At 31.3% G+C, this 14,343-nt stretch overlaps 1 protein-coding gene across 1 annotated transcript in view; it reads left to right on the forward strand.

Moving 5' to 3' along the window:
* Positions 1-14,343, forward strand: part of CSMD3 (CUB and Sushi multiple domains 3) — a gene marked incomplete at both ends in the record, with an annotated part of 827,299 nt that overhangs the window by 349,243 nt on the left and 463,713 nt on the right. The window contains 2 exons of the mRNA XM_084229760.1: positions 2,693-2,770; positions 7,879-7,966. Of these exons, the coding sequence (XP_084085886.1) occupies positions 2,693-2,770; positions 7,879-7,966 (166 nt within the window). The remainder of the gene's footprint in view (positions 1-2,692; positions 2,771-7,878; positions 7,967-14,343) is intronic.

Here is a 14,343-nt window from a genome sequence, read left to right on the forward strand (position 1 = left end):
AGTGGAAGGAATGGCATAAATAGCACATTGTCTTTTAATATTTTCTTGACCTTTATTAAAAAAGGTGACATGTTTTACTTTACCTCTATGATGAAATAAATTTTACATGCTTATTACTGATATATCTAAAAAGTCCAGGTTAATTTTAAAGGTTAAATATAGTTACTACAAAATAAGGTTACATGTAATTACTAGTAAATATAATTACTAATAACACTCATTGCTTGATGGCATGTCAAGATTTATGCATATACCTTGTAATACATTAAAACATATATATTTTTATGGCACACACTTGTGACTTAACATTTTTCCAATACATGATTTAAATCATATTCTTGCAGTTGGTATCTGCAGTATTTGTCCTTTCATTTTTTTCATAAAATGATATATATTACATTTTATTTCCATTGAGAATATAAAAAGATCTAAAACATGTTAATATTATTTAAAAATGTTTGTGAATTTAAATTTTTATTTTTCTTTCCCTACTTTTTGTCTCTATGATGACTATTCTCCTGGCCTTCCACCTTCTGTACCTGTATTATAGTAACAACTAATACATATATGCTTAAAAAGAAAAAAAAAAATAATAATGGTTTGTTCATTTAGATCCAGGAAACTAACAGTCTGTTCTGAGGTGATACTTTCGAATTGAGGTGATACTACTGAGCTCACCTGAACAAATAATGTATTTTAGATAAAAGCACATTATATAAATGTGCTTTTTTACACATACCCTCCTGTGATTATCAACACAGGATATTATTTATTCCTGATAACATTTTAGAACTAAACTCTTTGACCCATGAACTTTAATGTAATTTTCTCCTTTGGGTTTATAGTCTTTTAATTTATTTTTCTTCACTCTTTAAAAAATTCAGATTTGTGTTAATACTACCATGGAATAATCTTCCTACTAATTTGTAATATTTAAAGTTAAATCTATCTTATAATGGAGATACAAGTAGAGGTAGGATTTCTACTTTAATTCATGTTTGGATTGGGAGAATCTAAAGTTAAGCCTCAAAATATAAAATGCAAATTTTGTTAAAAAGAATTTTGTGACAGCAGGAAAATTCACAAGTGGCAGAACTAAATTTAGAGTAGTTGAACACTTCAGTAGAACTAAACTTTAGCTTACCACGTGGGTGGGTGTGGATGAGAATTACAACAACAACAAAAAAAATCACTTGAGAGAGATGTAGTCATTCTTTCACTGTAAATAAAGGGTCACAAATAAAGAATCTCAGAACTATAAAGTAACTGAGCAGTCAGCAAGTCTCAGCTTCTTATTTTAAGAGAAGAGTCTGAAGTAAAATATCAGATTCTTGTCCAAAACTAAACCCTTATGATTGCTAAAAATCAGGTCTCTTAAATCTAGCTCCAAAAGAATGTTTTATAGATAATTTCTAACCATGTATTCCAGTAAACCTTTCTCTACCGTTCTAATTTTGTGGGTACTAACAAGAAGAAAATAATCTTAGCATTTACAAAACCAATAAAATATATTTAATTTTAACTGATTGAGTAAAATGGCAATTCAGAATTAGTGGAGAGATCATTGTAAAATAACAAAAATCCGTTTTGCTTTTTCCACATTCATATCAGGATCAAAACGTAACCGCCTAATGTTTCAGGCTATCATCCTTATATATAAATCTGATTTGTAGAAAATTCCTCAATTATTATTGAAAAAATTAGATATGTCCCTTGCATTCTTGTTCAGGATTTTTTAAAATAGTTCATATTTAAATATCCCATTGGATCAGTTTGTATAATGTTCTCAATTAATGTGGTTTTAATGAAATAAATTTCCTTTCAGTCGAGTTAAAATTTAAATAAAGTTACACTCTGAATTATTATTTATTACTATAAGAATTCCATAGCAATTATAGTTATAAAATAATTTATACTTAAAAGGAAGGAATAAGTTCCTTCAAATTATTTAAAAAACAGTTTTTAGAATTTTTTAAATTACTTCATTGAGTTTAAATTACTTCATTGAGTTTTTAGGCAAGGTCCCCATAATATTTATTTTAATGTAATGTGAAGTGAAATATTCCAGGCTTATAAGGGAAAGATATTTTAGAATAACTCCAAATAAATGAATTCACTTTCAAATTTTGTGCAATATGAACTTACATCAATAAAATATTTAGAAAAATGACTATGAAAACAAATGGTAGAAATGATAAAATGCATTTTATACCATTTTATTAAGTGTATCCTAATATTTATTTCAATTAGACTGAATTACCTAAAAAATACAATAAAATAAAACTCCAAGCTCATTCTATTTTAACTTTTATAATCTCAGTATTTTTTATCTAGTTTAATTTATAACATAAAATTTCATGAATTCAAGTGGTTATGACAAAGTATTAATATTTTGCTCTTATATAAAAGCATGGATAGAATTTTAAAATACCTATACATATGTATATATGTAAAATACATGTACATATACTCCTTATGGAGTATTTAAAATCCTTCTATACTGCTTGGTATTTTACTACTAGTGATCATGTTGCTAATTTTTCTTTCTTATTTTCTTCTGGGTACACTTTATCAGACTTAAGACAGCAGTTTTTTTAACTTGCATAATTCCATGCTAACAAAATTTGTTAACTTGAATTTCATTTTAAAATTGTATTTCCTGATACATGTTTTTGTTTGTTTTCTTAACTAGTGAAAAAGGCCATAGATTTTAAATCTAGAGGATTTAAATTGTTTCCAGGGAAAGACAACAGCAACAAGTTTTCTATCTGTGAGTGTACTCCTTTTTTGTTACTTTCTCTAGTGCAATAGTGAAGTTTGTGGTGTCTGTGTTGTTTGTGTGTGTTTTTATCAAAATATTTGTGTATTTACCAAATTAACTGCATTAATATCTATATAACATGCATGGTGAAGATTTGATATATTCTTGTGTTTAAATGTGTGTTGAGTTAATGAATTAGTGTGGTAATCTCCCAAATTCAGATTTTTACTGTTTAAAATAATCCCGTGTATCAAAATATTAAAAAAAAAAAAACCTCTTTTGATCTAGTGTGGTGAGAGCATTCTAGTTTTGTAATTCTAGGCTGTAAAGTCAAAAACTTGAGAAAATTACTCAAATTTGTGGTTTTCAGCAGAAATTTCTGTTTGAATACATCTAAATTTTAACATAACTTTCCAAGGAAAAATTCTAAGTAGCAAATTTTAATTTAAGGAAAACATATCTTAATTTAAATTAATTTACCCAAACCCTTTGTTTTTATTGTTTTGTACATTAATTAGTAATTTTGTTTACCTTTGAAACTTTATGAAATGGTCTAAAATGTGCACATTTTTGTGCTCCCTGCTTGGCACTCAAGTGTTCTGCCCTACTTTGTATTCACGGGTTTATAGATCATCTGAAGTTCATCCATTAATCTCTGATGAAGAATCACAGCATTAGAGTATCTATATTATGATAAGCAAAATAAAATAAAAATTTTACGAGAGCTATGAAGTTTTTTAAGACAAGTCAATAGCAGTTTTTCGAAATTCCCTGCTTTACTGTTCATACCAGTTATAATGTAAGTTTTGAAAGAAGCTATTCATACCATCAGATTTCTGAAATGACAAATTGATAGTGAATAAGGCTAGTTATAAAACGTTATTTTTAATAAGTGTATGTTTTTAGCTTTGTAAATTTTATTCAAGTCTTAATTATCTTATGAAATAAGTCTATAACTAACATAAATTGTTCGTTATCGTTACATCAGAAAAAGATTTGCCTATATGTTTATTGACTTGTTTATGTAACATAAGTGATACAGATATGGACACTTTTGCCCATTATAGAAACAAACATGAAGCTTGTATTTTATCAAACAATTAAAGTATTATAATTTTAATGTGTAGTTTTTGCATTTTATTTTATTTGAAAATTGACCAAAAATTGCAGCTATTGTTGGGTAGAAAGTGATTGAGTGAATTTGGCTGCTTGTTTGGAAAGCACTAAATAGGTTATTTCAAAGTGTTTTATTATATAATTATGATTTTCTTGTCATATTTTTATAGTGAAAGTATTTTCAATATCGAGACTATTCATTTTTAGGGAAAATATATAGTACTAAAATTAGTTTTCTCATATACAAATTATTTGATACATTTTGGAGAGAATAGAAATTATAAATGGAAATAACTGTCAGTTGAAATTTTTCTAACATATCAAATTCATGTCAGCATGTCAGCATGATATAAAAGTTAAATGCATGCAGATTGAAATGCTACACTTGCTACATTTTTTTTTAATATTTTGTGGGGATTTTTTGAATTCTGAGTAGAATTAGAAGATCTCACTGTTTCATCCTTTTTTCATTTTGGCTACACAAATCTTATTTTATATGCTGCATGCTTCCAAGTTTCAGATGTCCTTGGAAATTCAGTCTATTTATATGTAAATAAATATTTTTATAAAGGCATTCAGAAGTATGTAACCATAGTTGATTTTTGCCTTACTGTCATATATATTATCTTTATTATTCTTGTATATATGTTGTTATGAGGGAGAATAAGAAAGGGGGTTTACAAATAAAAATGCATGAAGTAATGAAACCTGGTAATTTTTTTAAAAAGAATATTTGCTTACAATTTTCAGAAGAAGTTAATATGAAGAAAAGGTTAATCATGAAACAAAAATAGCAATATACTTCATAGCTTTAAACAATATTTGCATTTATGCATTGTATTTCATGTAAGAGATAAAAAATCCTGTGCTATTTTGATTTTATTTTTGAATGTAAGTAATCCAACAATAATACCATTTCCTACAATAGTACCATTAAAGTGTAGGAAATAAAGTAACAAGATTTAGGAAACTGCAGTATCATTCATTGTGAACATTTGGTTGTTTACATGGCAACTCCAGATTATTTTTCTAACTTAAATACTTGAACTCTAAATAGCCCCTACCTGTAACTTGTTCTTTATCAAAAAGAGTAAGCTTATGAGGTAAAAAATAATATATATAGATTTACTTATTTTAAGGAAATTGTGATCTCATTACGTATTTTTTTTATTCTTTTTTAAGTTCATACTTCCATTCATTCATCTTACCCATTCATTCCACAAATCTATTTGAGCTACTTCTCTGTGGCAGCCAGTGATAGACTAAGAAGGTAAAAGAGTGAAGCAAAATGAGACAAATGTTACTCTTAGACACTGTAAAAAATGTAATGGTTACCAGAAGTGAGGGCAGTGAGAAGTGGGTCAAGTGTAGAGGTTAAAGTGTTCTTATATTGCCACTAGAGCTTTGATGGAGGGTAAATGAAGCATACATACATGTTGAGATGTGAAGTTTACTCCCAGTAGTACATAGATATGTAAATGAACACCAAAATCAATAAAATTTGATTTAATAAAATATAGAAATGATTAAGATAATCTCAGTTGGCCAGGATCCAGCATTTTATTAGGACACTGATTGAGATAAGGGGCATCTTTGTGAAAAATAAAGTGGATCAGTATAAAATAACACACTGTCAACATCCTTGATGTCTAAATTCAGAGCAGGAGCCCAAAACACTGTGTAATAAATCTAATTTTAAAATATCTAAGAAAGGTGACAGTGGTAAACAGCTATATGAGGTTGTGTGCAGATGGTTTAATTTTGTTTTTAGAGTAGATTATGCCCTATACATAATCATAAGTCTTACAAAATTTGCTTATACTAGCAGTATTTTATTTTGATATTAACATGTTTTATCATGATTTTAATCTAGAACATAAAATAATATGGTGAATTATTCCTATACCATTTCATAAACATGTAATAAAGATACTTCAGTATTATATGAAATATTTCATTCAGTTTTTAATATTCTATAACTTCTTCCCTTCTCCCTTTTTCTTCTGGTGTATGAGGAAATACCAATTTGTAATATGGTAAAAATATTTAATAATTAAATAGAAACTTGCCCATGTAAAAAGAGAGACATTTTATTTTTCAAAAAGTGGGACTTCAGGGGTATCTTGAATATGTTAGAGAAAATTTTGATATCTAAAGGGAAAGAATCAGAAACATGGAAACATGGAGGAAAACATGAAATGATCATAGCTAATCAATAAAACTTCAGAAAATGACAAATTCATTGGATTTGAGTTATGGATATATCTTGATGACAATTGATATACTAGAAAATTTATAGTCAAAGAGTTGATTAGTAATGAAAGCAATGAGGAAGCTTAGTCCTCCTTTATTAATCAAGATGGATTAGAGGTGAATGATAGTGAAGTCACATGCAAGTAACAGGGAATAGGTTGGATTTGAGCATGCACATGGCAGCAGGAATTTTGGTGGGATCATACAGTAAGTCCATGAAAAAATAAGAAAGACAATTTGAAAAAGATGACAAAATCATAGTTTGAAAGTCATTTTTAGAGAAGTAGTATTTAAGCTCTGAGGGGAATAGAGAATATGGAGAATTATGATTCTATGCCTCTTAATGTATATACTATATATATGATATTAGCCAAAGAAAAAAGTAGCAAACATACACACACACACACACACACACAGGAAAATAATCGAATAACAAGTAAGCAGGCCAAAACGGGAAAAAAATCAATCATGCCTTACATAGATTGGTTGATTTGTAATAAAACTGGCAATGAGGGTATTGTTGGTAAAATTTTGAAAATAATTATTATATAATGATTGTCACAGAAGCACAATTTCCTATATAAATAAGAATATGACCACTTTACCACAGCCATGCCCGTTGGACCATCATCTGAGTTTTATTTTGCTATCAATAAATCAATTTGAACACATTGACCAATATGAGCTAAATGATATGGGGATTCAGTGGTTCTCAACATTGAATTTTTATGTTATAATCATCTTAATGATTCTTCAAAACCAAGCCAAAGCAAAGATATGCCCAAAGTTCCACCTAATAGTAGTTGCTTAGAATGTCCAGATAGAAGAAGGCATCTTAATTCATAACTTATTCAAATCCATGTGTAAGATGAGCATTATTACAAGGTTTAGATTTTTTTCTCTGAAATCTCTGCACAGGCACTGTTCTTTTCTTGAAAAGAGCAGATAAGTTGATGAGAACAAATAACCAAATTCATTCTACAATTCACTATAATATTACATTAAAAAAAAGTTTTTCCAATGTTTTAGAAATAGCTGGTTTAATAATCTTCCCATTAAAACTATAACTTGGATTAATAGTTATACACTGTGATCACATTCATTGAAAATGTCAAATCTTCCATTAACTTGGTTTTCTTAAGAAATTGCAGAAAATGTGCTCAATAACTAAATAAAACTTAGTTATGGAAATTACTACTATTTAAAGCCATAATCTCATTTTTTCACTTTATATCATAATTTAATGATATGCTTGATAATTTGCACCATAATTTTACTTTATTAATATTGACAAACAAAAATGTATTTCTGTTTACCAAACAAGAAGGGTCAAAATGTCCATAGGATCATCTTTTTTTCCTTACTGTAACTTTAATAACAGATGTCAAAAACATTGCCATAATTGGTGGTAACTTCTTTACTGCCAACAATGAACAGAAACTCTGGCACTGATATGCTGGGAACGCATTTCCAGAGATTTCACATTTTGACAGTAATCAAAAATAAAAGGTTATCTGGTAAAGTCTTAATATTGAGAATAATATGTTAATGAATATGAATTTATAGGTCCACATATAGGAAAAATGTTTCTGTCCTCATTATTGGGTTATAAAATTGAATTTTAACTTTCTATATTTAAACTATAGTGATTATACTAACGAAGTAATATAGTTCGTGTAAATGTTTGAATTAATTATAAACCTTGCCTTTCTAATATATTTCCTCTCTCTTTTTTTCTGTTGTTACAGTAAATGAGGGAGGTATTAAAACAGCTTCCAATTTATGTCCAGATCCAGGAGAACCAGAAAATGGGAAGAGAGTTGGATCAGATTTTAGGTAATATTTTTAGTTGTTTATTATTTAGCTTTTTAAGGTTATTTTACTTTAAGTTATAAAAAATAACTAATAATATGGAGATGAATACCTGGTAACATAAAACTGTGGTAAGCTAGATCCCATTGATTTGATACTATTAATGGTATTTTTTTATATTTAAAGTAAAAAATTAACATGCTATCTTTATCAGACACAGATAAAGATAGTATGTTGATAAAGATAAAGATACATGCTGTCTTTATCTTTCTTTGAAGTTAGAACGATTAATTTTTTGAAATGTAGAATGTGAAAAATTGTGAAATTTAGATTTTAAAGGAATAAATTTAAAATTCTACTACTGGGCCTCCCTGGTTGCGTGCAGCACTGTGAAGCTGTCGCAGCCTCTGCAGTGTAGATTCCATCCCGGCCAGCCAGCGAGAATCCCATGTGGCGCAGCAGACCTCTCCTGTCTCACTAGCTGCTGCTCCCCTCAGCAGTGTATTTCAGTCAGTCTGCCTGTTCTGTTCCCCACTCTGTCTCTGGTGAATCCTCTCACCCTTCCACACATCTGGCCTGTACCCCAATTCTTATATACATGAATAAATTAATCTTTAGAAAATATAAATTAAAAATAAAATAAAATCCTCCTGCTTATTAACTGTCTGCTTTTAGGTAAATTATTCTTTGCTGTGCTTGAGTTTCCTCTTCTTTAACATTAAATCAAATTTGCCACATATAATGCCGAGTTTCAAATGTACTAATCCACATGAAAACTTCCAGCAAATGATCTACAAATATTTTATATATATATATTTTTTTAAAGATTTATTTATTGATTGATTGACTGATTTATACATATAAGCACTGGGTACAGTCAGAGGCGCAGGAGGGTCAGAGAATTCACCAAAGCCGGAGTGGGGAGCAGAGCAGGCAGAAGGACCAACGTACACTGCTGAGGGGAGCAGTGGGCGGCAGGAAAGGTCTGCGCGCCATGTGGGACCCTCCTCTGGTGGCCGGGGAGCAGCCGGGGATCGAACCGACGACGCCGCAGAGGCGGCGGACAGCTTCGCAACCCAGCGCTCAACCGCTGCGCCACCGGGGAGGCCTTTATATGTTTATTTTTAAAAGTAAGCATTACCTGAATATTAAATCACCCTCTTAAAATAAGTATTCCTTTTACTAAGTTAATACTCTTTACTAACAACCCAGATAATGTACTAATGTACGTAGCATACTGTCACCATCATTAGTTTTATATAATTATCAAGTAATATTTAAAAAAAATACTTCCTCTATTTGTACCATTTTATAAGTAAAAGAAACAAGAATCCTATAAACTACTAAATGGTCACAATATTTGGTTATAGTTAAGACTCAGAAGTAGAATTACCTTGAAATTTAAAGTATGTCACTTCTTATATGTCACCACCTGCAACCTGATAAGTAACTTTCTCTTTTCTTTTACCTTACACTAGTTCTTTATAGCACTTGTCACCACGGATTTTATATATATATATATATATATATATATATATATATATTTGTTTATTTGTTTGTTTCTGTCAAGTTTCAAGAATATAAGCTATAATAGCACATAGACTTTGGTACAGCATCTACTATTTTTGTAAATAAATAGTATTCATTCAATACTATTACTAATTAGGTATTTCTAAAAATCTAAAAAATATAGAATGAACCGTAATATAAACCATGGATTGTAATAAAATTTGTTATTATTTGATTTATCAATTGTGACAAGTATAGACTGCTAATACAAGATGTTAATAGAAAAAACTGTGTTAGGGGAGGAAGAGTATAGGGGAACACTTTCGACTTTCTGTGCATTTTCTATAATCCTTAAACTGCTCTAAAAGTAATGTTTATTTAAAAATGAAGAATGAAGACATTAAAATGATTTATATTATATTTTGGACAGGGATGTATCTATGCATACATATAAATATACATACATTTGTTATTTTCACTATAATGTATTGTTAAAATACTTGACCGGTATAGGTTATAATAACCTCAAACATTTGCTGCTTTTTTATTCTACCATGACAGTAATTTCTAAAAGTTATAAGTTTTGAGAAGGGGAAGAACTATTTCCATTATCAGTAGTATGCATTTTTTTTTAAAGATTTATTTTATTTTATTTATTCATACAAGCACTGGGTATAGTCAGAAGCGTGGGAGGGTGAGAGAATTCACCAGAGCCAGAGCGGGGAGCAGAGCAGGCAGAAGGACCGAAGTACACTGCTGAGGGGAGCAGCGGGCGGCAGGAGAGGTCTGCGCGCCATGTGGGACCCTCCTCCGGGGGCCGGGGAGCAGCTGGGGATCGAACCGGTGCTGCAGAAGCTGCGGGCAGCTTCGCAACCCAGCGCTCAACCGCTGCGCCACCGGGGAGGCCCAGTAGTATGCATTTTTTTTTTTTGACTGATAGGAATAATTACCTTATCTTGATGGCCACAATCTTAGTTGTCCCTTCATTTACGCATTTTTAGATAGTGATTTAACTACAGATTCTTTCCCTTTTCTTTCAGGTATATGCTGTTTTCACATTAGTCTTCCAAATAACATCTTTCATACTGCATTTTTTTCTTCTTTATTAAGTTAGTTTTGGTTTAAAACATTGTATAGGATTTAGAGGTATAGGATAATACACATGGACTTTCAGATATATAATATGTTCTATGATGGACTATGGGTGCCTGGGTGATAAGTGTGGGACAGTAAAATAGTGTATTTTTTTTCAACTTAAATATAACCAGGGCTTCCCTGTGGCTTCCTTATGTACAAACTAGACAATTTTCATATCCAAAATACCACCAAGTGTATCTTATTTTTCCAGATTTATTTTCCAACCAGATATTTATGGTTTTGAATTGTGCCACAGTTTGCCTCAAATATATCTGGTTTTCCTTTACATCTTCACTGGGTTCTAAAGTTTTATCTCTTTTTTTGGAATGTTCTAATCAACATTTTTGCCTCTGTCATAACATTCTTGAAGACTTACTCAAAATCCTCCTTCATAAAACTTTCCCCATGTGCCCACTCTGTTTCTTTCTAGTTCTTAACTCCCCTATCATTTTAAGTACCTTTATTATAGTACTTACAATATATTTTCCTTAGCTTGTAGATACTTTTCTAAGTGAAAGATTCATGGAGTAAGAAATTGAATCATTCATATTTCTGTATACTTGACACACAAAGTTCAATAAAATAATGAATTTGATTGATTAAAACAATAAACCTACAGCTTCAGCATTTTTACATTAATTTCTCTGAATGTATGACCTTATAGTAGGACTTCAAACTCATCATAAAGCTAAATGACTTATAGGTAGAAGTTGCTAAAACAGAAAACCTGTGTGTGTTAGTGTGCAAACCTAAGGGTACCTTCGAACCTTCGATCTTGTATACTTTAAATGGGTTTTGCTATTTGCTGCAAAAAAACAAAAAAAAAAAAACAAAAAAAAAAGCTTACTCTTAGTGTGAAAGAAAATTAATAGAATTACTGCACATAGAGAGAAAAGAAAAAAAAAAAAGATTCCAAATAAAATACCCAGCATTACCATACTCTTGGGAGTAAGTGCCCAACCAAAAAGGTTTGGGCCCAAGCAGTGTTGCTGAGGCCAGAAAACTTGCCACTAGATAAGACACCTTCTTTTGGGGAACCTATGAAAGGGACAAAAGGGACCAGGCCAATCTGGGGTGAAAGGAATAAAATCAAACAACAAATTAAGATAACGATAACGACTGCCATCATCAGCCTTCCCATGAGCTTCTCATCCATGTGTTTCTTCCAAGTCCATAGTACAACTTATAGGCTGAGAAGCAAGGATGATTTTCACATGTCTCTCTGCTTCACATGCCTCCTCCAAGTCTTCTCTACCTTTCCATTGCTGCTCAGCTACACCATCGTTGGGAAGGTTAGGGAACATGGAGCCTCCTTATTTTATGGAGATTATGCTCTGTAACAACTCCTCTCTGTAACATATGTACACTATCATTATTTTTATAATCACTGAGGAAATATATAAGATAATCCTTAGAGAAATAAGGTGGATTTGCTGGGATGGAATTTGCTGTATTTTGCTTACCATTTTGTGCTCTAATCTCCAAGGTGAGAGTCCCAACAGCTGTGTTTTGAAATCTAAATACTTTGTTTCTAATTTGAAATGCCTATGGAGCATAACAGATTTATAGAGGGAGAAATGCTGCCAAAAAGATATAGAGGCTGGCAGCGATTTCTATGCTGAAAAATAAATTAAAAATTTAAATGTCTCTTAAAATTATAACCAAATGTCTGGGGAAGCTCAGCTTCCGGAATCCATACCTTTTTCAGAATTTCCTTCTGAAGGAAAGGCCTTGTCTGATAATTTCCCTTTAAAGACATATCATCAGACAGGGATGTGAAATTTACATTTCTCTGATAACAGAACAGACTATTGGCTCCAAAATTTGGATTTTCTTTGGATTATTAAAATACTAATATATCTTAGTAGTGAAACAAGAGAGAACATGATTCTCACATGGTAATATTAAACCACTACTGTTGTCAGTAAAAGCTATCATATTATAATTCCATCACACTTTCAAATGTGGGTCCACCACCAATCCTCCGAAAAAGAGACTGCTGATATGCTAGACTAGAATATTAATTATATATCTTATTTAAATAACAGCAAAAATGTCATTAATATATGGAAGCCTTCAGAGGTGTACTGTGTATACCCACTTCACGTGTGCACGTGCACAGACACACACACACACACATACACAAAACCAGTGAAGTTTCCTTCCTTATCACCTTATCACACAGCTATTAAATATTCTGTAAATGATTTTTAGTGTCATCTATTAGGTTACCAGTGACTTTTCTATACTTAATTTATCTCAGTTCTCATTTCTGTTGATCCTGCTGTCACCATTTGCATACCTTCAGTGACTGACAAATACTTTCATTGGCCTAAGTCTAAGAAACACTGACAACTTGTTTTATACTTTCCTTGAATCCATTTCCTCCAGCCATTCCCTAAAACTAAGATTTCTCAGTTCTCTGTTTTTCCAAATTCTCCTGTTCTATATATTCTGCTACAGGAATATCATGACCTCTAAGCATCAATAATCATGACTTTCCAAGTTCCTCTCAGGTCTTTTTAATTTTCATTCTTCTAAGATTTGGATATTTTTCTCATCTTTAAAAAGACTAAATTAGTCTTTCCTCTAAGATAAGTTATATCTTTATAAATGAAAGAAAATGGGTTTGGAGTTAGATTATTTTTTTAATACCCAAAAGGGAAGAATTATATAAAAAAGAAAGGAGAGATGATGTTTGCACAGACACAGCGGGCAGTAGAGCCACCATTGGAGTCAGGTAGTCTTAATTTCAGTTCCTGTCACTATTTTTACTTGACTAGGAGAAGTTATTTATCCTCCCCAGAGTTCATTTTCTTAATCCAGAAAATAGGATACTACTTTGCTATTAAAAAGATGAAGCATACATTAGAAATTTTCTTTTTATAACATCAAAAGCAGTCTGATGTTACCATAGGACCCAAAATTCTTCTTTATCTCTTTGACTCTTTAAAACAAATTCCAGCAGCACTCCCTCTGCTCACCTGTGACTATGCAGGTGCCACTCTACCAGCTCTCTCCCTCTGCAGGGCAGCAGCCTCCTGCCTGCCCTTGATGTGACCTGTCAAGTTCTCCCGCCTGCAACCATGCAGGCCTCTCTCAGCAAACCTGTCCCTTTCGGAGCAGCTCTTCCTGACCGCTTGTGTCTATACAAGTTTTCTTTATTCCTCTGCCCCTTTCCCTAATAAACCTGCTCTTAAAATATAAAAACAAACAAACAAACAAATAAATAAATAATAGAAATAATAGCAAAATTCTCCACCATCAACCCTTATACACTCTGGGTCCTTTCTCTCTCCCTTTTCAATGATCCAGAAACTTCATTTGGTTTATTAGTGTTCACTGTTTATAGTTATGTTGTTTTGTCAGGTTATCTGCTGTGATTCCTTGTTTCATTTATGTAATTGAAAATGACCAACATTGGTCTTTCCCATTCTGACTTGCTTCACTACACATCAATCTCTTGAGTTCCTTCCATTCTGCTGTAAGTGGCAACATTCTGTCTTTCCTCAAATCTAAAGACTATTCCATTGTGTGGATACATCACATATTCTTAATCCAATCCTCTATCATCAGACTCTTATTTTGCTTCCATTCCTGGCTATTATAAATAATTCTGCAGTAAAATATTGTGGATTGTATGATTTTTTGAGTGATAGTTTCATGTTATTACTGTAAAATCACCTAACACCCATTATTTTGCTATAATAAACATTGTATTTAATATTCATAAAACATGTAGGTGTCAATATTCC

The sequence above is a fragment of the Talpa europaea genome (assembly GCF_964194135.1).
Source record: "Talpa europaea genome assembly, chromosome: 3".
Lineage (NCBI taxonomy): Eukaryota > Metazoa > Chordata > Mammalia > Eulipotyphla > Talpidae > Talpa > Talpa europaea.